The following is a 27,265-nucleotide window of genomic DNA, read 5'->3' as shown; positions in this document are numbered from 1 at the left end:
AATTGATTTAAAGTTTAAGCGGATTTAATTCACTCGAATGTTGATCTAATATTGGGGCTAGAATTTTATATAATTGTATGTTTTGAATTAAGGTTAGTTAAAGCTGGCGTCAGATTTAAGAAGTTGTGTGTATACTTATTACTGCAGCGATTTTGTTATCTTTGAAGAGGTCGTAAATTTAAACATTATAGATGTCTCCGATAAAAACGAAAATCAAACACAACTTTTACCATTAACTCGATTTATACATTAAGAGTTCACAAATATAATACATTCATTAAAATAATTTTAAATAACCAGATTATTAATATAAGACTAACTAGAAATAATATTACACCTTTCAACAAACCCTTTTAAAAATGAACATGATAGAAACAGAAAAACTAAGAACTAACAAAAACAAATAAAACCAAAAATAAAAACACACAAAACTAAAAAGCACAAACAAAAAGCACAAACCAAATTTTTTTTAAATGAATAACATAGAGCAGTCTATTATTAAGGATTTTTTTCAATCTCATGTAACAAATCATCTAATTTATTTGGAACTTGACTAAACTCAACATCTGAACATGCAGAAATCAATCTTGTATATTTTTGCATTTTTTCATTTGATCCATTAACACCAGCAAATAGATCAATCATTTCTTTAACTAATCGTTTTCTTTGTAGTTGTAATTGAGTTAATTGAATTGCATCATCAAAATTCGAGCTTAAATTTTCAGATTGAACTAAGGCATTTGAATAATTTTTAAAAAGTTTTGAAAGTTCATTATGTTGAATTTTTTCAACAAGATTATTTAATCTCTTTTCTTTTGATTGTGCAATTAATTCTTGACGTTTAACTTGATCTTCTATAAGTTGAACACGTTGATTTAATTGAGTCTGATCTAAATCTTCACCAATGTACTCTTTTGTTTTAATACTAATCAATTCAATTTCATCATTCATATTCTTCAATAATTCTTGAACTTCAGAAACATCAGATTCTTTACGTTGTAATTCATAATCATATGCATTTGATAATTCATTTAATGATTCAATCAAAAAATCACTAACTTTATGAGTAGCTTCAATAGCAGCTTCTGAAATATGTGGTTGTGCAATATTATATGTTGATGCTGTAGTTACTGGTTGTGTTATAGCAGCTTGATTTCTTAAATGGGTCTCATATCTTTGTTGAACTTTTGGTGTAACATGATTATTACTTAATAAAATTTCTGATGCAATTAAACCTTGATTATTTTTCAAATTTGTTTTGGCTTTATAATCTAATAATAATTTGATACATTTTCTATTACCTGTTTTAGCACATAAATGTAATGCAGTATCACCATTATTATCTTGTAAATTCAAATAACCTTGTAATCTTTCTGGTGATTGAATTTCAGCTAATTTACCCAATAAAAATTCCATATAATATAATGCTGATTGTATCCGTATTTTAGAAGTTGCACCAGCAGCAATATGATGTAAAACAGTTTTATGAGTTGAATCAAAATCAAATATACTTTCACTTAATAACTCTATTAATCTTGGGAACGATTTCTTATTAAATGAATTTGTAAATAATACAGCTCTCATCAATGGAGTTTCACCTGAATTATTTACAGCTCTATAATTTGCACCCAGATTTATCAAAGCTTCAGCAGCTTGTGGATTACCCATTGAGCAAGCCCAATGGAAAGCCGTATGACCTTCGTCATCAACTTGTTGATCAACATTCAAACCTTCAGGTGGATGTATTAAGAAATCTGGAACTTTTGAATCATGATCATGATCATCATCAGGTGAAGTGAAATATTCTAATAATCTAGCAACATATTCAGAGTTAGCATCAAGCCATCTATCATTTTGATGATTCCTTACGTTTCCTGTATGTGAATTTATGGCTTTTTCTAAACTTTCTCTTGCTGATCTATTTATTCTTTGATCTGGTGATCGTAGTGCATTCATCAAATCTGATTCTGAAAGGAAATCACTTGGTGAAGATGATGATCCTAGGAAATGTAGGTTTGAAGTTTCATCAATCTCACTTGATATACCATCCTCTATATTTAATTCTTCTTCACTTTCTAAATCTTCATCTTTTGTTTGTAAAGTTGTTGAATCTGGTGGTGATGAAGCCAGACTATCATCATTAATTCCATTTTGAGATTCATTACCACTTAATCTTTTGCCAACAAAGACACCAGTATTTGGATTTGGAACTTTTGGTGGATTTAATCTTCTTGGACGACCTCTTTTTTTCGTTACTGATGATGGTGTTGATTCTTTATTTATAGCAACAGGCATACTTGCAGATTTTTTAGCTATACTTTTCTTTGTAGAAGCAGGTTTTTCAATACCAGCTATTGAATTATTTTTAGAAGCATGATGATGTTTTGGAGCTGGAGGTGGTGAATTTGCACCATTTGTTTTTTCAAAATCGAATAATGGAGCTAATATACGATGTACACCAAATTGTTCAGCGATATCTCTAGCTCTATCCAATGGAACCCAAGTACCTTGATATTTACCATAACCACCTTGAACTTTTTCATGAACACCTGTTTGAACATCTCTTTCTAATATTCTTGTACGTTTTGCCTTTGGAAAATTTGCAGTTTTCAATATATGTGTAGCATTTACCCAACCATCAGACCTTCTTCTCATCACAGATCCTGAAGCATGAACAAACTCATACACCGCATTTCCTGAATACGTAGCAGAGTAAACGTTGTCCATGATGGTATGTTATTTTGATTTCAATTTTGATTTTTTTTCACTTCTTCAATGTATTACAGGTATATATCTTTATCTTTATTCTCAATTTTTTGATCTCAATTCAACAAAACAGCTAAAGCGAAGATGAAATTCCCAACGATGCTTCTTTCTTTGTTAATTGATATGATTGTACTGATGGATAACCCACACTTCCTTAGCTGGTTCCTTTTTGATGTTTCAAAGTTTTCTTTTCGTTCTTTATGTCAAACGGTGTGTCCGAATATACAATAAACAAATTCTCAATGCGAGATCCTAAAACCCACTCAGCACAGAAATAACCAGCAAAGCACCTGCTCTTGTTGACCAGCAACCTGTTCCCAGTAATTGCAAGAGATACAAACAGCTTAATCCGTTCTAGCGCTTGCCTGTCTAATTTTGTTAGTACGAGTGTAGAATTCTAGCCGCTGAAAGCCCCCAAAGGTCGCGAATTATAAATTTCACAAAGGTGACCCGGTGATGAGCCTAAGTGGATTTTGGTTCCCTTTTGCAGTGTCATTTTAAGCTGTGATTTGGATCAGGATCCTCAAGTAAATTAGGCGCCAGATCCACAGATTGAGCTCCAATTCCCCCATTGACTGTTCTCAGGTGCCATTGACTGACATACAGAGAACATAGCTAATACATTGCTGCTTAAAGAATGGAAGAGGGACGCACTAACATGTCGTCTCCTCTTATACGGTATCTAAAGGAGCCTTCTTCCAAGGACTATTCTGGGTTAGAAACTGATTTATTTGAACATGTAAGTTGAAAAACATTCATAAATTTTGCAAATTAATGAGTCAATTACTAACATACTATATTAAGGACGAATTTTATGTATACCCTATTGGTGGTACTGATGTTATTAGAAAAAAAATTAATAGTTGGGTCAATCTTTATAGTTTATTCCCTTTGATTGATGTAAAAGATGAATATTTAGTTGAAAAAGTTGAAGATTATCCAACTACACATGCTAAGACACAGAAAACTACACCACCTAGATTTTATGGGGTTTATGCTCCATTAGAAACAGCTAGAGCTTTTGCTGAATTCTATGGGATTTCTGATATGGTTGCGCCAATTTTATCATTCAATAGAGTCGCGCTTGTTACTTATATGGGATCATTATTTTATGAGTATTTTGCAGCTTCTCATTATGATTCACATATCAGGATATTAAGAGAATGTAATGAAAATGAAAGTGAAAGAATAAATATGGATCAAGTGTTTGTTGCTTATAGAAAACATAAGGAAAAAGATGCAATTCCTGAATTAGAAAGATCATTCCATACTTATTTTGACGATATTTTGAAAAAAGGTGATGCTACACTATGTGGTGGTTCTTGGGTTAAAAAGGATGTTGTAAAGAAATTCACAAAGAAACATGGGTTCTTTAATCTTTTATCGCCAATTATTGATTTTGAAGGTAATGATCCAAGTACTGGTAGTGAATATGCTGTTGATATAATACAAAGAGAATTAAGTTCATATTGGAAAGTTACAAGTTCAGATGATTCATTTTATGGATTCCCATTGTCTTTTAAAGGTGGTAATGCACCTAATAGACCAAAGAATAATTCTAGAAATTTCCCATTTTCTCAATTATGTGCTGAAAAGAGATTAAATGTTGAAACAACAAAAGAAAACCAATCACATAAAAGAGCATTGACTCTTTTAAGAAGATTATCTGATGGGTTTGTTAATGTTAGCTACTTAGTTTCGATTTGTGTTTTGTTGAAATTGAATGATTTGAATCTTGGTAAAGAAGATCCAGATTTATTAATTGCAAATGAACTTTATCAAAGAGATCAATTAGAAAAATTACCTTGCGAAAAAGTTGTAACTTCAGCTTCTAAATATGCAAATGGATATTGGTGTTCTATAACAGTTGCAAGAAATTTATTTGGAACTTTCCATATTAAGAAGGAAAATAATGAACGTCGTAAAGTTTATGAATTTTTATATTCACCAGATTTTCAAAGAATTGAAAAAGATACAGATGGAACTTTACTTTCAGCTAAATCAAAAGTTGAAGAAGATTCTGATGATGATATGGCACCAATAAATGAAAATGATTTCCGTGAAATGCAAAATAATGAAAAAGAACCAATTTATTACGATCAAACATTTTTTGAAGATAATGCACCAGAAACACCAGAAGATATTATTGCACCAGCTAATTTTAATGACTATATTGATGGTCAAAAGGATGAATCACAAGGGGAAGAAGATGATGTTATATTCCAAGGTGATCATACAATACAACAAGATGGTGATGAAGAAGATGATGATGCTGATTTACCAACCTCTAGGAAAAGAAGAAGACATCATCCGAATAATACAGCTTTTGATTCAAGTGATGATGAAAATTCAAGTTCAAGTGGTAAAAGACAAAAATCATCAGGTATGTTTGTCGATGAAGAAGAAGAAGAACTTGAACAACTTCATAATCCAACAAATGAGGAAGAACAAGGTGACGATGATAGTTTATTTGGGAATTCACAACCAAGTACTGGTCAGCCTGAAGAGACTTCAAATGAAAAAGAACAAGTTCCACCAATTGACCAAAGATTAAGTAATTTAGAAAGAGAAGAACGTATTGAAGAAACTTCAAAAGAATTGAAAGATCTTGCTTTCAAAATAAATCAAGTTTTAGGTAGGAAAGATTTGAATTCAAAAAGATCAGGATTAGAATTGAAAGGCCATCTTGAATTGTTGAATAAATTTAGAGCTATTGATGATAGAATGTTGACCACCACAAACATTAAACAAGCTTTAAACAGAGCTAAAGCTATTGCTAATGCTTTTGCCAGACAGGTTGACTCTGCTTTAAAAAGATGGAATCAAGAAGTTGCTGATGGTCAATTACCTGGTAAACCTGGTGATCCTCCTAAAAGAGAAAATGTCAATAATTATGATAGAATACGTCCAAGTAAAGTTCCACCACCACCACCAACTCAACCATATGGAAGAAGACCATTTGCAAATGAAGCACCACCAATCCCACAACCTACACGTCAAGGACCACCACCACAAGCTTATCCATATGGGAACCCACCACAACCACGTCAACCTCAACCCAATGGTCCACCTCAAAGATTTGGTAATAGACCACCAGTTCCACGTCCAGGTGGTTATAACTATGGTACAACAGCACCACCACCTCCAAATTCATATCCAAGAGGTGGTCCAATTCCACCAAATCCAAATACTAGAGCTTATCCAAATCAATATAATGCACAACAGGGTGCCCCTCCACCACCTCAACCTCAACCTCAACCAAGATTTGCAAATCAACCACAACCACCTCCAGGTTCAGTTCCAGGTCAACCAATACATCCAGGTCATTCAAGACCAATACCACCTCCAAACTATGGTGGAGCAAATATACCACCACCTCAACCAAATCAACCAAATTTCCGTGGTTCACCACCAATGAGAAATCCAATACCTCAACGTCATCAACCAGCACCTCGTGTATCACCAAACTTGTTAAGACCTCAACCAAGTCAACCAATTTTCATTCCACCTGCATCAGTTAGCTCTGGAACACCACCAATTCCACCTCCACAACCAATTCCAATGGGTTCACCACATCATCAACAAACTTCTGGAATTCCACCTCCAAATCCTGGAGTACCACCACCAGCAGCATCACAACAACAACAATCAAATAGACAAAATACAAGTGGTGGAGCATCACCAAATTTATCATTTTTACCACAAGTTAAACATAATACACCAACAGGACCACCACCAGTTGGACCAAGCTCATCAACACCAACTTCAGATCATTATCAACCAGGACCAGGACCAAATTCTACAATTCCAAATCCACAAAGTAGATATAGAGAAAGACCACCAGTTCATGGACAAACTTATATTGCACCACCTGGACAACGTCCAGTACCTTCAAGTTTTAGTAATGGTTATAAACGTACGGGGCCTTCAACTTCAGCATCACCAAAAAATAAACAAAAAGATGCATCTAATACCATACTGAAAGATATTCAACGTCCATTATCACCACCAAGTAATTATTTGAATTTACCAAATGAACCACTGGATATAATTGATATTGCATTACAAGATTATAAAGATATGGTTAATGAAGCTAAATCTAAGACTGAAGAAGAAGAATTATCAAGATTAGATGAATTTAATGAATTGAAGAAATTAACACATTTTGAAACAAGAACAAAACAAGATTTGTTTAAACGTGCTAAAGCATTTTATGAAAATGAAAAAAGAAGAGTTGGTTTTACCAAAAGATTACATGCAATGATGAGTGAAGCTTATACAAGAAGACAAAAACTTAAATCTAAATCAAAAGCATGAAAGTAAAGGAGAAGTCATTCATTTAATTAACAAATATTGTTGTATATTAGAATTATTTTGCATTTTTTTTTTATAGTTATTTATCTCATTTAACACAATTATTAGCTATCATGGTATATATTTTGCTAAATCAAATAAAAAAAGACATTAAATAGTAACAAAGGAACTTAGAAATTGTAGTTAATATAACTTTTCATCAAGAATAATGTGCTTGGTCGAAAGGGCTGACTTGAGTTTGAATATCATGAAACTCATTGCAATGTACATAATTTTAGATCAATATAACGCTACAGAATGATCAGTATTTGAGATTTCCATTAACTAGATTCTTTCCTACATATAATCACATAGATCTTTATTTTTCAAAAAAATGTATATTAAATTCAACTCTCATGCGTATACGTCATTCTTTCCAGAAAAGAGCATATAACAACATCAAGGTCCAATTAATGATATTGATCAATTATAAAACATCCATCAGTCATAACCCAAGTATAATTTGGGCTCAATAAGTGAATGATTTATAATGATCTACAAATAGATGAACTTTGGAACAACTATTGGAAACGGGTATAAAACGGTGTGACCAAATTACCATTTAATTTTCATTATCTTCATATTGACACAACCCAATTAAAGATACCATAAAGTAACATCATCTATATCACCACAATTTTACGAATGAGGAAAGCTGAGTTTGAGGTTACAATATAACCGATAATTCACGTATTTGTTTATCATCAGAAACGTTGGTTTAGATTAGTTGATGATCATGATTCATACTTTAATAAGATCTTGCGCGCGCGCCGCGCGAACTTTTTAATTTACCCTGAAGTGAAAAAGGATATTACATAAGCGATTACTAAAATAGATAATTATTAATAGACGACGATTTATGAGAACAATTTACTTATATTTACAAAGAATTTAAAATAAAAGTTTATAATTTTCTTTAATAAGTTTGATCATTATATATTAAGAATTGAAAAACAAAAGAACAAAAAGAAAAGATCATTAATCTAAAATAGTATATAAAACACAAAAAAGGTTTTTACATAATAATTGATTCTTTTTCAACATTAGCAGAAATAGATTTGTGAGGTAAAACTTTACCACCATTAACATAAATTTCATCTTTAACTTTAACATCATCACCTAAAACGGTAACACCTTCTAATCTAGCCCATTTACCAACTTCAGAGTTCCAACCAACAATGGTTTTTTTAACCCAAGCGTGATCTTTAATTTCAGAGTTTTCTAAAACAACAGATTCTTGAATACGAACACCTGAACCAATGGTAACATTTGGACCAATTGTAACGTTTGGACCAATTTTAGCATCTGAAGCAATTTTAGCAGATGGATCAATTAAAACATTACCAACAATGTAATCTTTACCTGTAGTTAATTTTTCTGGTGATCTTTTAGCTAATGAATTCAAGTATAAACCAGTACCAGCTAAGAAATCTTTTGGTTGACCAACATCCATCCAGAAACCTTCTAAATCGAAAGAATATAATGATTTTTGTTCAACCAAGATTGGGAAAGTTTCTTTTTCAATTGAAGTTGGTTTTAAATCAATTAAATCAATAACTTCTGGATTCAAGATATATAAACCGGCATTAATTCTGTTACCAACAAATTCAACTGGTTTTTCAACAAAACGATCAATCAAGTTTGGAGTACTGATATCATGAACAATAACACCATATTTTGATGGTTCATCAACTTTAGTAGCAACAATAGTACCTTGACCACCATGAGCTTTATGGAATTTAGCTAATTCTTCAAATGGATATTCACAAATAACATCAGAATTCAAGACAAAGAATGGGGATTTATCTTTCTTTAAGACATCTTCAGCTAATTTTAATGGACCAGCAGTACCTAATGGTTCAGTTTCTACACTGAAAGTAATTGAAACACCATATTCTTTTTCATATTTTTGTAAAGTTTCAACCATAACTTCTGGTCTATAGTTAACAGCTAAAACAATATCAGTAACACCAGCTTTAGCTAAGGCTTCAATTTGATGTAAAATCATTGGTCTGTTAGCAAATTCAACTAAAGGTTTTGGAACAGTTAAAGTTAATGGTCTTAATCTGGTACCATAACCACCGACAAGAATTAGCCCTTTCATTTTGTGTATATAGATTTAATAGAATTGAATAAAAGAAAACAAGATAGTGTTAATAACTTGTTTTTAATTAAAGGAATGTGATTAAGTATTCTTCTCTGAGAATTTTAATTCAAAGTCAAAGAATCAAAGAGTGAAAAACTAAAAAGATGGGTCAAAAAGTAGAAATCAACGAGTATTTATAAAAATAGTAAATCAAAATAAGAAATTGTCGACACGTAAACACTTGCAACCATCGAGACATAACCAGGCTTAAAGAAGCTGGAAGAAGCTGAAATTGTCCAAGGTGTTGTCCAATAAGAGTGCGAGCGTGGGCGTCGCGTAACGAGGTTGGTTGGTGCCTGTTTCTACATGGGCAATTTTTAAGAGATTTAGGGAATGGGAATTTGAGTGGTAAAAGTGTGTTTTAGAACGTGTTGTAGTGTGAAATAGTGGGAGTGACTATGGAATTTGAACTCTACGGTATGGAATTGTATATATTGTTGTGTTGTTGTTGCTGTTGATTGTGTAGTGATTGGTATTTGATTTAATACTCGTGGATGTCGGGATTCTGCAAAGTGTTCAAACGCGTTGAAAAGTAAATTGAAAGGAATTTTATGTATGAGAATTTAAAATAAACAGTTATGGCTTTGTGAATGGCGTTGTTCAACTTGAAATCAGTTGAAATCAGTTGAAATGAACGTTTAGTGACATATTTAGGTTATTGATGTGATTATATATAGACTATAGATGATATCAGAAATAGATACAACCAGTATATTCTGTCTTTAGTATTTACTCTTTCTCCCAGTTACCTCGTGTCTCAGTGTACTTTCTGTCTCGACTGAATCGAAGATCTGACGTAGACTAGAAGCTTTCTTTCCAGATCCAGTCAGGTACAATTTTGACCAGCATCAACAACTTGAAAGTTAGACACTTGAACAGCCAGCTAGAACCAGCCAGATCAGCAACGATTAAAATACAAACACACCCAGATCGAACCACTTTCATCGTCTGCGGTCTTATAAACTGAATTCAGAGTCAAGGAACATTCTATTGTCTTTAAAGTGTCAGATGTTTGTATATGTTCATAAATTTTCCAAGAGTAAAGTTTTTCCATAGTTTATCCGATTAGCAAAGCAATCACTGATCAGAGATGATCACTAAAATTAGTTTAAACCGTTGGAAACATACATAAATAAGACTAAATTTCTTTGTAGATTTCATATAAACTAATGGCTTTGAAGTACTGTTCCAAGTTCTCATACTTTCTCATATGTTGTACCTAAAGCTATAGAATAACAATTACCAGGCTTAGACATGAGTACAAAACAAATTATTTCATAATATAGGCTGAGGAAGGGCATATATATAAATCAAATCCAAACCACTCAAATTCAATTAAATAAACACAAACACAATGAAATAAAATCAACAACTTTGCAATTCAAACACAGTACTGAGATGATTCCTTGTTTGCCTTTAAAGAGGTGGTTTTTTAAGGCCGTGGCTGTTTTTGAAAAAAACGTAAGGTACTAAAAAGTCCTTGTCTTGAAGTGATATAAAGAACCAAAAGATTCCATTTAAATCATTCTCTTTTACCCCATACTGAATACTTTGAAAAGACACATAATCAACTCAATAAAATGGTCTTCCCACCACATTATCAAATTGGTGATTCCACAGTGGATGTCTTTAGTAAATTACCTTATCAACCGGAAAAAATTTCAAAATCTTTACCAATATTAGGAACTTCCAAACCAGGTTATTCTCCAATTTATAGAAATGAATTAGTTATTGATGGTGATTTAATATATCGTCCAAATATTGAAACTTCAACTGTGTTCCAACTTTTTGAATCTGATGTTGGAAAATTCCCACATAATAAATTTCTTAGTGTTCCAAATCCAAATAATAGTACTGGTAATGGGTATGATTATTTGACTTATAAACAAGTTCAAACTTTAAGAAATCAATTAGGTTCAGGTATCTTATACACTTTAAATCAAATTTCCCCATCATATAACAATGATTTCATCTTATCAATTTATTCACCAAATAGATATGAATGGACTTTATTAGATTATACAACTCATGCCTTTTCAATAACAACAACTTCTCTTTATGATACTTTGGGTCCAGATTCAATAAAATTCATATTAAATCATACAGAAAGTCCTGTTTTAGCATTAACAGGTTCTAAATTGGATCATATATTAGATTTAATCAACCAAGCTGATCCCCAAAATCCATCATTACCATTTTTAAAACTTTTAATATCATTTGATCCAATCACCCTAAACCAAAAACAAAAAGCAGAATCATTAGGTTTAAAATTATTCACACTAAATGAAATCATTGAAATTGGTATCAAATCACCACAATCATTAATCCCACCAACTCCAGATTCTATATTAACAATTTGTTATACATCAGGAACATCAGGAACTCCAAAAGGTGTTATTATAACTCATGAAAACGTCTTAGCTTCCATAATGTCAATCCATGCAACTGTAGATATCCAACCTGGTATTATGCATTTTTCATTCTTACCAGTTGCTCATATCTTGGAAAGAGTTAATTTATTCTTAGCTTCCCCTGTGGGTGGTACTGTTCATTTCCCTAAGATTAGTTCAGATCCAAAAACTTATTTTAATGATATTAAATCTATAAAACCAACTCATATGACTCTTGTCCCAAGAGTTTATAATAAATTAGAATCATTATTCAAAACAAAGATTTATTCAACAGGTTCTTGGTCAAATAGATTAACTAAACGTGCTATTGCTTATAAATTAGATAAAATTTCTAAAAATCAAGATCCAACTCATCATTTTTATGATTCAATAGTTCATAAAAAGGTCAAATCACTATTAGGTTTTGATAATGTTAAATATTTTGTTTCTGGTGCAGCTCCAATAAGTGGTGAAACTTTATTATTCATTCGTGCTTTGTTCAACGTTCCTAAGTTTCATGAAGCTTATGGTTCAACAGAAACAACTGGTGGTGTGTTCTTGAACTCTGGTAAAGAATTGAAACCAGGTACAGTGGGTCCTGTGGTACCATCCGTGGAATTTAAATTAAAAGATGTTGAAGAAATGGGGTATACATTTAATAAAAACCGTACTGGTGAGATTTTAATTAGAGGTCCACAAGTTTTCCAAGGTTATTATAAAGATCCTGAAAATACAAAAGATGCATTTGAAGAAGGTGATTGGTTCAAGACTGGTGATATTGCACGTATTGATGATCAAGGTAAAGTTTATATTATTGATAGACGTAAAAATTTCTTTAAATTAAGTCAAGGTGAATATATTGCACCGGAAAAAATTGAAAATTCTTATGTTTCTGGTAATAGTGATTTTATTACTCAGATTTGGGTTTATGGAGATTCTTTACAAAGTTCATTAGCTGGGATTATTGGTGTTGATTTAGAAACTCTTGGTGCATTCTTGGTAAAGAATGGGTTAGATTCTAATATTATTAAAAATGAAACTAAAACCCAAGAGTTATTAAAATCTAAAGATTTCAGGAAATTAGTTTTGAAAAATATAAATTCAAAAGTATTAGGTTTACAAGGTTTTGAAAAATTGAAAAATATAAGTATACAGATTGATCCTCTAAGTTTAGAAAATGAAACTCTAACTCCAACTTTGAAAATTAAAAGACATGTTGCTAAAAAATATTTTAAAGATACATTAGATTCATTATATCAAGAAGGTGAATTATTAAATGGTGGTAAATTATAAGTTATTACGGTACAGGATTATTGTATTCTTATAATAGAAAACCAAATATGTATAATATAATATAAACTATAAATGAAATGAAATTATAACAAGTTGTCCATGTTTAATAAAAAGCTGTATGGTCAATATTTTATTTACCAAAACTTGTCTTTGTATTACCATGAATTTTAGCCATAAAAGCAGCTCTAGCAGCTTGGAATTCTGGATCACTAGAAACTTCATCTGGAACACCCCATTTAGCTTCTCTTTTACCAAAACTTGTCTTTGTATTACCATGGATCTTAGCCATAAAAGCAGCTCTAGCAGCTTGAAATTCTGGATCACTAGAAACTTCATCTGGAACACCCCATTTAGCTTCTCTTTTACCAAAACTTGTCTTTGTATTACCATGGATCTTAGCCATAAAAGCAGCTCTAGCAGCTTGGAATTCTGGATCACTTGACACTTCATCTGGGACACCCCACTTAGCTTCTCTTTTAGATTTATCATTAGATTTATCACTTAATTCATGTCCAATTTTAGTAGTATTAATGAAATAAACTGAATCTTTTAAAACAACTGGTGCAACATCATTACCTAAAGAGACAGCTTCAATGATTGCATTTTCAGAAAATGGGAATTCAACACCTTGTGAAGAACCTGGAATATCAGCTTCTGAAGTACCATTACCATTATCTTTGATGTTGATTTTTTGACCACCAGTTGGAGCAGCGATTGATGAACCTAATAATGTTGAAATAATAGCGAGCGAAGCAAGTAGTGATAATTGCATTTTTGTGTAATAACGAGTGAATTTGTAATGTGATTGATTGATAATAAGGAATAAAGATATGATTGAATGAATACTGAGTAACTTTTCATCACTTTATATAGTATTTTTGAGCTTTTGAGAAGGTTTCAAAAATACCCCATAGACCCTATATCAATTTTACATCATGTTTCCAGAAATATGCCATATTTCATGTCACTTAACTCTTTTAGGTGAAGAATGGGACTTCATTGAAGTGTCAAAAGTAACTTGATGTAATTTTGAATGTTAGCTTAAATAGAGAAGGATGTTTAAAATAGTTGGTCTTATTCGTGATTTTCATTATTGTAGTGATGAATTACCATTGATATCTCTTTTAGGTAACCAATATAGATTATGTGTTACAACGATGTATCAGAAGAAAACCATAAGCCATTGAAGAAAACGTTTCTGATGATAATACTCACTCCATAGCGGTAAAGGCTATTGGGCTATGCCTAAGATCTGTGTAGTTGAGTTTGTTATACAAAAACGAGCTCGGTAAGGATGTTATATTGATTATACTTGGTTGGATATCCATTCACAGAGATCTCGGGTTTACAATTATTTTTGAGTAGTATTCAAGCACTGAAATGATTTGATATGACAATTATATTATAATGTCTTAGTGTAGCTCGAGTCTTTCTTGTATATATGATGCTTGACTAGCTATGAATTTAAAATGGTTGATCTGTTGCGCATACATTCATAGTTATTTGAATGATAATTTGAATATACGAAATCAAGTAATTAGTTTCATTATAATTGTTTATTAATTTTATCCAAAATGTGGTCATATATACCAACCCTTGTCCTAATATATTATACAGTGTTTTGTTTCATGTGATTAAATTCATTACCTTAACAATCAGTTTAAATGCTTCGAGCAAAGAGAATACCAAATGATTTATTGATTATGTTTTAGTATTTTGGCCTCTCTGAACAATATGCAGGTCTTGTCCATCTATGTGGTTCAGCATCAGCATCTCTCTTGTATCTAGGACCACATGGTGAAACAATCGGTCTTGACCATCTCCATGGTTCAGCGTCAGCTTCAGCTTCTCTTTTGTAATTTGGTGAACCATTCAAATAAACTCTCCAGTTCCATGCTTCTCTCTTACCTAATTTTGATTCTAGTTCTTTATCAACGGTGGTGGTATTGACAAAATAAACAGCGTCATTCAAAACAATTGGAGCAATGTCATTTCCTAAAGAAACAGCTTCAATAATAGCTTCTTTAGCGAATGGAAATTCAACACCTTGAGAAGTACCTGGGACATCAGCTTCTGAAGTACCATTACCATTGTCTTTGATGTTGATGTTTTCAACTGGAGCGGCAAAAGAAGAGCCTAATAGAGTGGAAACAATAGCGAGTGAAGTTAAAAGTGATAATTGCATCTTAAATCAGTTATATTGGTTGTTTGATGATTGATGAATAGGGACAATGAAACTCAATTACCAAAACTTGAGATCTTTCTTGATTCTTATACCTTTCAAGTCTGATACATTTTGATCACTGAATGATGAGGCAACTCCATGAAAATTAATCATAACAAACCACAAAACCTCTTTGTAAACCCTTTAAGGTAAGTATTTAATGCGTAAATCATAATTCCAATTGAGAAAGATGAAACTTCATATAAAAAAATATTATATTGTTGTTTAAAGATTCATCGTATTAAGTCCTTTGGAATCCCAAATAGGTAATGCAACACCAAGATTGATTTCAATTACGACTTCCCAAAATTATTGATTGAATACCCCTAGTAGTAAAGACTTCTGTACATGAAATACATATTGCAATAAAATAAGCACCTTGGTGAGACTTTGCATGGTAAATGCTAAAGCTCAAAACGTCAGATTGAACTAGTGTTTTTTTTGTTTTCGGGATTTGAACTGTCATGAAAATCGGTTCAATATTAACTGATCAAATGCCGAATATAGACTGAATCATTACATACTTGAAATTATATATGATCAACTTTTAACGAACACCAAGTTTGAATATATATAGAGCAATAAACTTTCTGAAATCTATAGGTAAACAAATCTATGCATATGTGATTATACTAGTACCAATATATAGATCCATGCTTTAGCAGCAAGCTTAATATATGGATATACTAGTAGGTGTATGGTATAATTATCACTCATATTATTGAACTGCTAAAATCCAGATATAATAGCATTAAGCTGCGCTGTTCAAATAATAGTACTACTAGCTGTTATTTTGTATCAAAATTAAATTATTATTATATTATTAAAATGTAAAGTATATATATAGAAAATTTAATCTATTAGTTGATCTGATAGATTAATACCCGAGTGTAAAATGTTTAAAAAAAGTCCCAAATTATAAGTTATAATAACTACCAATTATGAATCACCTGTTGAAGAATTAGATAAAATTATTAAGAAGAAATCTGAATACCTGATTAGTAGTTTGGAGAACCATTCAAGTATTTTCTCCATTGCCATGCTTCAGCTTCTGGAGCAGCTTCTCTTTTATAGTTTGGTGAACCATTTAAATATTTTCTCCATTGCCATGCTTCAGCATCAGCTTCAGCTTCTCTCTTATAGTTTGGTGAACCATTTAAATATTTTCTCCATTGCCATGCTTCAGCGTCAGCTTCAGCTTCTCTTTTGTAGTTTGGTGAACCATTCAAGTATTGTCTCCAGTTCCATGCTTCTCTTTTACCTAATTTTGAACCTAATTCTTGATCAACAATGGTAGTGTTAATGAAGTAAACAGCATCATCTAAAACAATTGGAGCAATATCATTACCTAAAGAAACAGCTTCAATGATGGCTTCTTTTGAGAATGGGAATTCAACACCTTGAGAAGTACCTGGGACATCAGCTTCAGCTTCACCGTTAGCAGATTCAGTAATGTTAACTGGAGCAGCGACAGTTGAACCAAGTAAAGTTGAGATAATGGCGACTAAAGTAACAGTTGATAATTGCATTGTAAATGATTGTATTTGTAAAGAATGTGTTTGATATTGTATATCTAGATGATAATGATAATTAAACTAGATCTTAAATTCAGCTTATCATGGTAATTTGAATCTCTTTTATAACAATTTAAGTTATGAGGTTTTGTTTTAGAAAACATCCATGAACTAACTTCTAACCACATATATGAAACTCCAGTTAAAGAAAATTTCTTAGTTTTCATTCAAATCTCGTAGTACTTTTGTATTGATAAATTTCCATTGGTGACCGAATCGGGAAATAATTTATTACATCAAAAATAATTGATGTTAGAATGTAATTACCCTTTTTGGATCACAATGGAGCTATAACGATTCTTTTTCCAGTTTTTCTTTGCACTTTAAGCGATTGTTCTTTACTTTTAGTTCAATTTGAGAAGCCGAATTATGCAAGTAATTTTAAATGTTAACAACTTTTATGCAATATAAATTGTTTCATAATGGAAATTCTGAATTAATCATAACATTTGATTCAACCTTTTGAAGTACCTTGCCTCATCAGCTGTTAAAGCATCGTAAACTCCCACATTATTACTCCTTTTGGCCCTGAATTGACGTTTAAGTTGAAATTCATATCTCATTACTTTACTGATTTGGCCCAACAAATGTGTAAGTTGTGTTAATTTTCAAACCACAAACTGCAAGTAATTAAACCAAGTCTGGTGTAATGATCTGTATCATATAATTATGTGGATGTTGATGGTGTCATTGATATGATTTGTGGCTACAGCTTCAAAATTTTATGGATCATAAATATATTTTCTTTTCTAACAACAAACAAGAATATTCCCGAACTAAAGACATTAAAACAAACCCCATCATGAATAATAATACTAATTACAAGAGTGTGATGAATTTTCTGTTCTGTGGATACATGGAGTCCCAAACTATAGCTTAACCACAAAATCTTTATAAATGCAAATGAAAAAATAGAAAGTGAATTAATCAAACCTCACCACCACTCAAACCTAATTTAACAATCATATAAACATTCAAGACAGCAATAAATAACCAAATCAAGAATGAAATTGTTGAAGTGATCCAATTATTAGCCATATTAACTGATTTTGTACATCTATTATCATCTGATGATGAAACATTAGATTCCAATTGACCAGAATTTTCACCATTTGCAACAACACTTGTTAGTTCAAAATTATTTTCAACTTGCTCATCTTCATCAATTGGGACTTCCACTTTCATAATTGATTTTTTACAAGTGAAATAGATTAAAGGAGCTGTTAAAAAAGGTAAAAGAATTGATAAGACAACTTGTGAAGCATTTAAAGCAGCAGCTAACCCACTTTTACCAATACTTAAACTAATAACCAAACATGGAACTATTGAGATAGATCTAGTGACAATTCTTCTTTTCCAAGGTTTTAATTTCCATTGAATATGACCTTCAGAAACAATTTGACCTGCAATTGTACAAACAACACCAGCTGATTGACCAGAGAATAATAATGCAATCATAAAGATGGTACCTGCAATTGGAGCAACTTGTTTAGATAAAAGATCATGAATGGTGTATAAATCAGCATCATATGCTTCTTCTGTACCGAAAAGTGAAGCACCAGAAACAATCAAAATGGCAGAATTAACAAAAAGGGCAAATGTGAATAAAGTGATTGCTAATTCCACAATTGAATAAGTCATTGCGTATTTAATAGCTTTCAAAGTTGGTCTATACTTGAATAATAAATCATCTGCATCTTCTTGATTTTCAGAATCTTCATCTGATGGTAATTTAACGTAACCATTTTCAACATCATATTCTCTTAATCTTGGTTGAACAAGACCTGAACCTAAAAATAAAGAATGAGGCATCACAGTAGCACCCAAGATGGAACAAGCAGTATACATCCCATTATTTTCAAACATTTCTTTAGATGGTGCAAAACCTCTAAACATATGACGAGCATCAATAGATGGCATTAACCCTAATTCAACACAGAAACAAATAACAACACAGAAAACTAATAATGCAACTGCATATTCGAACATTCTAACAAAACTTAATGAAGAACCCGGTCTATAAGCCATCAAGACAAATAAAACATCTAAACATGTAATAACAACACCAGCTGGTAAGGGTATTTTTAACAAAATATTCAATGCAATAGCTGTACCAATAACTTCTGCAACATCTGTAGCGATAATGGCACATTCTGCGAAGAACCAGATGATATAATTCAACCATGGAGGTAAATATTCTTTGCAAGCTCTTGAAAGATCTAAACCAGTGACAGACCCCAATTTGATACATAATGCTTGTAAAAAAATAGCAAAAATATTTGATAATAAAACAATGAATAACAATGAGAATTGTGATTGAGCACCAGCTGAAACTGCAGTAGCATAATTACCAGGATCCATGTAAGCAACTGAAATCATTAAACCTGGTCCAACGAATCTTAAGTATTTTTTCAATACTTTAACAATAGCAGGATCATTTGGTTGAACTCTAAAGAAATTTGTAAATCTTTTACCCCAAGAAGGTTTCCCATTATTTCCTTTAGACTTGATACTCTCCAAATCATTAGTTATTTCATGAACATCAGGGGTTTTCCCTTCAAAAGGATTTGAATTTTTGGTATGAGCTCTTGCAAGTTTTGGAATAGCACGAACACCACCTGGCATGGAATTGGCCAATACTTCATCATGGGAAAGGTATTCCTCTCTGGAGGACGACGTGGCTCTTTGACTCATGGTCTTCAGCGACTGATTAATCTAGCAATATACGTTAGCTATCTGGGTTACTTTGTGTTTGAAAGATGGGCGGCTAACAAGGTATTTAAATATATTCAACTTGGTGTCAATATTAATGTCCCTTTGGGCCTTTTAGAAAAAAAAATAGTGCGCGGTGCTGTGCTGACCAGAAATAAGACACCTAAGAGTTGGAAGTTGAAAGACAATATACACGATATGATCTTGGCTCTGGACTTGGATTTAGAGGATACGGAGTCCAGATAGTGGACATAGTATAAGATAGAAGTGATTTAGCATTACCATGGTGTAATTCGTGTGTCATAGTTGCTTCGTGGGGGTGTTCATTGTAAGAGAAAGAATTTTATAGACGTTGTGTTTTTAGACCCTGAAAACTGAGTCAAAAATAGATTCAGGAACACAATAGACGTTAAGATTCAACCAGTACCGCTAACGGATATGTTAGTGCCTACCTAAGTAGACAATAATATTGGATACTTTGAGACAATAGCTGCGAATATATCGAATCAGAGACGAAGAAAGTTATCAGATCGGAGAATTCAATTCGTTGTATAGTGGGGTTGTCTAACAATTAGACTAAAAATCAGATCATGTTCTGTCTAAATTACCATCCGAGTTGAGCTCATATTACAAGAGAACAGTAGAGCAAAATACTATATAGAGTCGTGTCGACGTAATTAATAATATTTATACGTGTAGGGTGTAGGCAATAAGTTACTATACATAACTCATAAGGTATAATAATTAAAGGTATGTACTACGTACACTGTATATGAATATAAATAGAAACATACTGATAATAAATTGCTCCAGAGTCCAGACTCTGAAATCTGGACCTGGCCATCTAATTAAATTGTATAATGTTGACTCAAACAATGCATACTCTAATCTACCTATTGTATTGAATAAAGCTCTCTGTACCCCTATCCTAATATTATCTTGAGGCATTTTTGAACACTTCTATTAAGTAAAAACATAATAATCAAAGCTAATAAAGATAATATGAAGATTGGATGATATGCTGTGACCAATGAAACTCTATATATTCCGAGAACCTCTTTTAAATATTGTTGGTCAAGTCCATTATAGATGTAACTTGAATCTTTGATCAATTTCTTCACCAATTCTGATTGATCTTTACCTAAAAAGCCATATAACCTCTTGAACAACTCTCTGGTATACACTGAAAGTGATAATGAAATTCCCAAAACGTTACCTAACGATTTTATAACATTTATAACCGTAAATGCACTTGCTTGATCTTTTCTACCTGCTTTACCAAATACAAAAATTGAACATCCTGGTCCTGATGCTCCAACGCCTAAACCTGAAATGATCAAACCAATAATTAGCAATAGTTTCCAATAAAATCTTTCTTCAATTGGTGGAACATATTCATTCACCAAATATAAAATAGTAAATCCACCAATTTGTCCAATAAATGTGATTAAATTAAGCCAAATTCCAGCTTTTATAATAGATTCTTCTGAGCTATTATATCTTTTCAATAACAATCCTGTTAACACACTACCCACAGCTGTGGATACAACACAAAACATTGTATAGAATCCAATTTGGGTAACATTGATATGCTGAATCAATTGTAAATACAAAGGAGTCATGAATAAGACAAAGTAAAACAATAAAGATTGAACACCATTAACCAGACCCAAAATACCAATTTGTCCATTAACAAGCTTTGGTTCAATTAATGTTTCAACTGCAATGTATCTTTCCACATAGATGTATCCAATTATCGAGGAGAATAATGTAATATATAAAATATTTTTAAAATATGTTGGATATCCACCATCATCTGATACTAAGAAGATTATACTTGAAACAAGAAAGTTTGAAGTTATAATCCCACCAAGATCAATTCTTTTCAAATTTTTTTTCGAGAATCTTTCAGGTCCTTCAGGTATATGATCAACTTTTATTTCAACAAATGAGGTAATCCCAATACAAATCAATACCAATGGAACTTGACTCAAGAACATCCATCTCCATCCAATAGTTGCAATACAAAGACCACCTAATGGACCACCAAGCATCTTGGAAGTATTATCAACAACTGATCCATAAGCTGAATACATAGGTCTTTGACTTAATGGAACAACATCACTAATAATTATTGAAGTTAATGTCATCATTCCAGAACCACCAATCCCACTAAGCGCACGGGATAAACTTAATGTTTCAACATTGGTAGAAATACCAGATAATAATATCCCTAAGCCAAATAATGCCTGTGCAATGATTAACAAAGTTTTTCTTCCAATAATATCTGATGTCTTACCATATAAAGGCTGAAAAGATGTTGAAGTTAATAAATAAGAAACAGCAATCCATGAAACTAAATTTGACTGACCAAAATCACTTGCAATATTTGACATTGTAGTGGAGACAATTGTACCATCTAGAGCACATAAGAAATTACCAATCCATACAGCAATTAATGCATACCTTGAGTTCTTATCCAATTTAAAAGTTTTCTGTCCTTGATTTATAGCAGGATTAGCTAGATCTGGTGTACTATCACGATGAACTTGATCTCTTTCCAGATCCCTCAAAAATGAATCTTCAGAGTCTTCTGAGTGTATTGAATCATTTGAGTTTCTTGAACCTTCTGGCGATGATAAAACATCTGTGGTTGTAGTTGTGGTACTTTCTTTCTTTGGTGATTGAACGTTTTGTAACTTAACTGATGTCATTGTTCTAGCTCTAGTGACTTTCTCAAATGTATTATATCTCAATTTAGAAAATCAATGAACAAAAGAATTATTCTACCTCTTGGTATTGGCCTCCATCTAATACTCTGAATAGCTCTTTAACGCTCTTTTGTAATTAGAATTAGATCAGAAATTATTCGTGATGATCTTCGGTTATATATCCGCATTTGGTAATGCACATCAAGACACCATCTATGCACATTGTACATCACACATAGATAAGAAAGAAACAGTCAAATGTGTCAAAAAAACACAACAGATGTATACGAACTTCAAAAGATTTGTTTTTATTGAATATGAACAAATAAATGCAAAAATGTGTGTTCTATAAATATATTCTAGTATCAAAGTTTCAGTCCCTTTTGAACGTTTCGGTTCAATAGATAAATGATCGATAATCCAAATATTGTCATGATGAAGATTGGTTGATACGACTTAGATAATGAGTCTCTATAAATGTTCAAGACATCTTTGAAATACTGTTGGTCTAGCTCATCAAATATATAACTTGAATCTTTAATCAAATGATCAATAATATCCTTCTTACCTTCACCGAAGAAGTCCCATAATTTTCTTTGTACTTCCTTATTGTAAACTGAAAGTGATAATGAAAGACCAAGAACATTCCCTAAAGATTTGATAACATTGACTGCAGTTTGTGTACTTGCTTGATCCTTCGCACCAGATTTACCTATAATAAATAATGCAACACCCGGTCCAAATCCACCAACACCTAAACCAGAAATTGTTAATGATAATATCATGATGATTCTCCAAAATAATGATTCATTAACGGGATTAACCAATGAGCTCAACATATACAACATTGAGAATCCAATAGTTTGAATCATAAATGATATTGCTGATACAGAAATACCTGCTTTCATTGTTGATGCTTCAGTTTGATTATATCTCTTAATAACAGAACCACCAATCATGGCACCAATTGCAGATGATACAACACAAAACATTGTATAGAATCCAATATGTGTAACTGTGATATGTTGAATCAATTGTAGGTAAAGTGGAACAATAAATAAGATCAAGTAGAATGATAATGAATTGATACCATTAACTAGACCTAATACACCAATTTGACCTTTCATCAATTGAGGATCAACAAGTTTTTCCACTGCAATGTATTTTTCCACAATAACATATCCAACGAGCGAAATGATTAATAAGGCATAGAGAAAATATTCAAATGGTTTTGGATAGCCTCCATTATCAGATAACAAAAAGATAATACTTGAAACAAATAAATTTGAAGTTAAGATACCACCAAAATCTATTCTTTTGATATTCTCTTTTGAAAATCTTTCAGGTCCATCAGGAATATGGGCAACTTTAATCTCACAAAAATAAGTTATAACCATACAACCAATGATGAAAGGAACTTGGATCAAAAACATCCATCTCCATCCAATAGTAGCAATACAGAATCCTCCAAGAGGACCCCCAAGCATTTGTGAAGTATTAACGATAACAGTACCATAAGCAGCATACATACTTCTTTGAGTTAAAGGAACAACGTCAGAGATGACTATACTTGATAATGTGAAGATACCAGAGCCTCCAATACCACTTAATGCTCTTGATAAACTTAAAGTCTCAACATTTGTAGAGATACCTGATAAAAAAATACCAATACCAAATAATGCTTGTCCAATAAGTAATAATGTTTTCCTACCCAAGATATCTGAAGTTTTACCATATAATGGTTGGAAAGCAGTTGAAGTCAATAAATAAGAAACAGCAATCCATGACACCAAGTTTGATTGACCAAAATCACTTGCAATATTTGACATTGTAGTGGAAACAATTGTACCATCTAAAGCACAAAGGAAATTACCAACCCATACAGCGGTTAAGGTATATTTGAAATTGCTATCAGCTATAAATGGCTTGATAGGCGCTGTTAAGTCTGGACCTGGCCTTGATAGGTCACCAACTTGTTCTTCTTCATCAATCAGATCATCTATGAGTGAACCATTGGATCGACTTGACTCGTTTGAATCTCTTGATGAAGGTGTTGTTAAAATGGTTGTTGTTGTATTCAAATCATGATTTTTCCTTTTGGGTGATTGTGACAGTTCATGCAGTTCAATAGGGGGCATATTCGATGATGTGCACTTTGTGTGTGATTTATTTGGATCTAGACTAACTTTTCTTAGTTATTACCTTGTTGTTCTAGGATCCAACTAGATTTAATTCATGGATCTTTAATCTTGGACGTAATAGTATTTTGCCTTTCTTGATTTCAGCTTATCAATTTCTCGGTTATATATCCGGATTCGTAACCCCATAATAACTTAGTAGTGCTTAAAAGTTGACTCATGCTCTCATGCTAGAACAACTTACAGGGGTTATATATATACTTAACCGAGTAACGTAGATGTGTCTTAAAAGACACATTCCGACAAGCTTAATATCCACTAAAGAAACCTAATCACAAACTTAGACACATACACATTATGCTAATATATTTTAGGTTCTTGATTCTTGAATCCTCAACCTAGTTGCTATTCATGAGAATAGCCGTTATGTTTGATATTCAGGTACAAGATTGGTACCTTAACCTCATTGAGACGATCATCAAAGCGTATAGTAGTATTATGTATACACTGTTTCGTTAATAAACGAGGAATATAGATGACTGATAACTGCATTGAGGATCCAAAAGTTGTACCTCAAAAGCTACGAAAGTCAGAAGCTCAAAGGTATATGCTCTTGATATAGATTGTCATATAGGATCTAGAACCATCTTGGTGAATACCGTATATATTGAGGTTGCGTTTTGAGAACAAGGAATATAAAGATGATCGAGATTGAAACTTAAGGTTATAACTTATCAACAAGTACAGGATCGCCTCAAACTTCGATCCAAGAAGTTGCTGCTATAGGGTGCAAGGTCTGATGAAAAGGATATAACGCTGTTAAAGGTAGGTGGTACCAAAAATCCAGCTGATGAAGGTTCATCACCAATGATATTTGGAAAGAGCCTAGGAGTAGGAAATGAATCTAGACAGGATACTCAATTAAACAATCCGGAAAGTTAATGTGAGTTATCTCCTGCTGGACAGGATCTAGATTTAGGTATTGAATTAAACATTTTTGAGAGAGATGTTGATATTAATTCATGAAGTAATGGTTCAAGTAAATGACCATTAGTTCCACTCCAGTATTGGTACACACCAGGGAAACCAGATCTATGCAAAGGACAATCGGGATGCTGAATCATGTGATGGTGATTCAAAGAAGGGATCAAGTTCATATAAAGCACAAGACTTTATGTCTATAACTAGCTCAAGGTATAGTTGTTTGTTTACAACTGAGCATTTGGATATATTATACATACAGGAAGAAAAAGAATCACATATATGAATAAGGTGGTTAATCAAGTTGAAAATTATATTAACTTTGATGCTGTATGACAGCTAGTGAAGGTTCACATATTGTGGTACAATTCAAGTTAGTAATGTTAATTAAAACGTTAGAGTCTTAGAACTATTGGTAGTTTAGAAGTTGGTATTCTAGGGATATTTGTGGTATAGGGAAATTTCTGAAGAATTAATTCGCGGTGTCGATGGCAAATTACAGAAATTTAATCCGAAACCATGATTGAACTTTACCAAAATAAAGAAAGAAAATCAAGTGTTATAAGACTTTTAAGAGACGATTTCAATGGAATAGTATCATACTATAATTATGTGATCTAGGTAGTATATACCTGAAGGAAACATGTTGTGAATTTGGATCAAACGTTTAAGCTCAGGAATTTGAAGTTCATAGATGATTTTGAATTCATTAGTTGAAGAAATGAATTGGTTGAAGAAATGGTCTGGAAAGATTCGTGTTGATCAATTAAACTTCGTTGTTAAATAAATTCAGTTTACATGTGATTATGCTCAAGATTAAAATGTGATTCAATGTGATTAGAATTATAAAGTATTATATCCAAGGTACATAATGGAAACATTAGTTTCAATGTTAAGTTTGATGTTGAAAATACTAGGGAAATCGATCATGTATCGATCTAGATCTAGTGAAGCTACTCCAAACTCTAGGTCTACAGATGATAAGGAATTTCAATCATTAATGGGATAGAGTTAAGAGTTAAAAATGGTTTGTGAAACTGTTGATTATTGTTTTTGATATAGTAAACATACTATATTAAACCTATTGAAGGTTGTGTTGGTAGTACTAGGATTATACATATCTCGGCCAAGATAGTGTATTAGTATGAGTATTAGTATGACACAAGAAGAATAAATATAACGTTCTGGAGAAAAGGTTACATGGGGATCAATCGAAAGACGTTTTGGGATACCCAGTATATTGGAGACGTTGGTAGCGGTATGAAGAAATATGTGCATGTGAGATCGAGTGACAACTTAAGGAACAGCAAAGCCTTGTTACTCATGAAATACCATCAAAAGTGAGAGAAGCCATCCATGAATGAACTTCATGAAGATGATGAGAGCAGCCCTGCTAGCTCGAGTGCTACTGAAAACGTCATATACCAGGGGTATCATTACCAATAGGAAGGAATAAAAGAAGAAGGAGTAAAGAAAAAGGAAAAATCAGTTATGTTTGTTATTTGCTTATACGCTATTAAGAATATTAGTGGGTCATGGTTATCTCAGATCATAAGACATACATACTTTTTCTGGTAATGAAATAAGAAGGATAAGAGGAAAATTGAGATTATAAGGAGAAGTGAAATTAATCTCAAGTAAGAGTCAAAATTTATTTCAAATTTTGATTTAATTGTTTATTTTTATAAGAAAAATTGTGATTTAATAGAAATCATACAAGTTTAATACAGATACTGTTGTTTTATTTGTGAATTATACATTTGAATAAGGTTATACAAATATTAATTTGAGAATATTTGGGAAGATGTTAATTAATTATCTCCAAAGGAGGTATATAAGGTTCTATATTGTTTTGATCTTTAACATCATAAAGTGTTATTTTAAAGGAGATTTTGATCTGTCAAGTGTGGTCTTTAAAGGAGTATAAATATAAAAGACAGATTTGATATAGATGGTTTAAAGATTAAAAAGATAATT

The 27,265-nt window shown here is 32.1% G+C and overlaps 10 protein-coding genes across 10 annotated transcripts; 2 read left to right on the top strand and 8 right to left on the bottom strand.

Annotated features, from left to right (window-relative positions):
• Positions 1-498: 498 nt before the first annotated feature.
• On the bottom strand, positions 499-2,727 carry MBP1 (transcription factor MBP1; the record flags this gene model as incomplete). The annotated part of the gene is made up of 1 exon (XM_011275320.1): positions 499-2,727. The coding sequence occupies one exon, from the start codon at positions 2,725-2,727 to the stop codon at positions 499-501; it is 2,229 nt and encodes a 742-aa protein (XP_011273622.1).
• Positions 2,728-3,540: 813 nt separating this feature from the next.
• On the top strand, positions 3,541-7,083 carry BN7_4094 (uncharacterized protein; the record flags this gene model as incomplete). Its single annotated transcript, XM_011275319.1, has 1 exon — positions 3,541-7,083. The coding sequence occupies one exon, from the start codon at positions 3,541-3,543 to the stop codon at positions 7,081-7,083; it is 3,543 nt and encodes a 1,180-aa protein (XP_011273621.1).
• A 1,051-nt stretch (positions 7,084-8,134) lies between these two features.
• PSA1 (mannose-1-phosphate guanylyltransferase) lies at positions 8,135-9,223 on the bottom strand (the record flags this gene model as incomplete). Its single annotated transcript, XM_011275318.1, has 1 exon — positions 8,135-9,223. The coding sequence occupies one exon, from the start codon at positions 9,221-9,223 to the stop codon at positions 8,135-8,137; it is 1,089 nt and encodes a 362-aa protein (XP_011273620.1).
• A 1,622-nt stretch (positions 9,224-10,845) lies between these two features.
• On the top strand, positions 10,846-12,948 carry FAA3 (Long-chain-fatty-acid-CoA ligase; the record flags this gene model as incomplete). Its single annotated transcript, XM_011275317.1, has 1 exon — positions 10,846-12,948. One exon carries the CDS (start codon positions 10,846-10,848, stop codon positions 12,946-12,948), a length of 2,103 nt encoding a protein of 700 aa, XP_011273619.1.
• A 130-nt stretch (positions 12,949-13,078) lies between these two features.
• Positions 13,079-13,720, bottom strand: BN7_4091 (uncharacterized protein; the record flags this gene model as incomplete). The annotated part of the gene is made up of 1 exon (XM_011275316.1): positions 13,079-13,720. One exon carries the CDS (start codon positions 13,718-13,720, stop codon positions 13,079-13,081), a length of 642 nt encoding a protein of 213 aa, XP_011273618.1.
• Positions 13,721-14,656: 936 nt separating this feature from the next.
• BN7_4090 (Mating factor alpha) lies at positions 14,657-15,133 on the bottom strand (the record flags this gene model as incomplete). The annotated part of the gene is made up of 1 exon (XM_011275315.1): positions 14,657-15,133. The coding sequence occupies one exon, from the start codon at positions 15,131-15,133 to the stop codon at positions 14,657-14,659; it is 477 nt and encodes a 158-aa protein (XP_011273617.1).
• Positions 15,134-16,170: 1,037 nt separating this feature from the next.
• BN7_4089 (uncharacterized protein) lies at positions 16,171-16,701 on the bottom strand (the record flags this gene model as incomplete). The annotated part of the gene is made up of 1 exon (XM_011275314.1): positions 16,171-16,701. One exon carries the CDS (start codon positions 16,699-16,701, stop codon positions 16,171-16,173), a length of 531 nt encoding a protein of 176 aa, XP_011273616.1.
• A 972-nt stretch (positions 16,702-17,673) lies between these two features.
• Positions 17,674-19,440, bottom strand: SMF1 (divalent metal ion transporter SMF1; the record flags this gene model as incomplete). The annotated part of the gene is made up of 1 exon (XM_011275313.1): positions 17,674-19,440. One exon carries the CDS (start codon positions 19,438-19,440, stop codon positions 17,674-17,676), a length of 1,767 nt encoding a protein of 588 aa, XP_011273615.1.
• Positions 19,441-20,381: 941 nt separating this feature from the next.
• Positions 20,382-22,172, bottom strand: BN7_4087 (uncharacterized protein; the record flags this gene model as incomplete). The annotated part of the gene is made up of 1 exon (XM_011275312.1): positions 20,382-22,172. The coding sequence occupies one exon, from the start codon at positions 22,170-22,172 to the stop codon at positions 20,382-20,384; it is 1,791 nt and encodes a 596-aa protein (XP_011273614.1).
• Positions 22,173-22,534: 362 nt separating this feature from the next.
• BN7_4086 (Vacuolar basic amino acid transporter 1) lies at positions 22,535-24,307 on the bottom strand (the record flags this gene model as incomplete). The annotated part of the gene is made up of 1 exon (XM_011275311.1): positions 22,535-24,307. One exon carries the CDS (start codon positions 24,305-24,307, stop codon positions 22,535-22,537), a length of 1,773 nt encoding a protein of 590 aa, XP_011273613.1.
• Positions 24,308-27,265: the final 2,958 nt, after the last annotated feature.

This window comes from Wickerhamomyces ciferrii, contig 00138 (genome assembly GCF_000313485.1).
Source record: "Wickerhamomyces ciferrii WGS project CAIF00000000 data, strain NRRL Y-1031 F-60-10, contig 00138, whole genome shotgun sequence".
Classification (NCBI taxonomy): domain Eukaryota; kingdom Fungi; phylum Ascomycota; class Saccharomycetes; order Phaffomycetales; family Wickerhamomycetaceae; genus Hansenula; species Hansenula ciferrii.
This window is presented reverse-complemented; position numbering and strand designations above follow the sequence as displayed.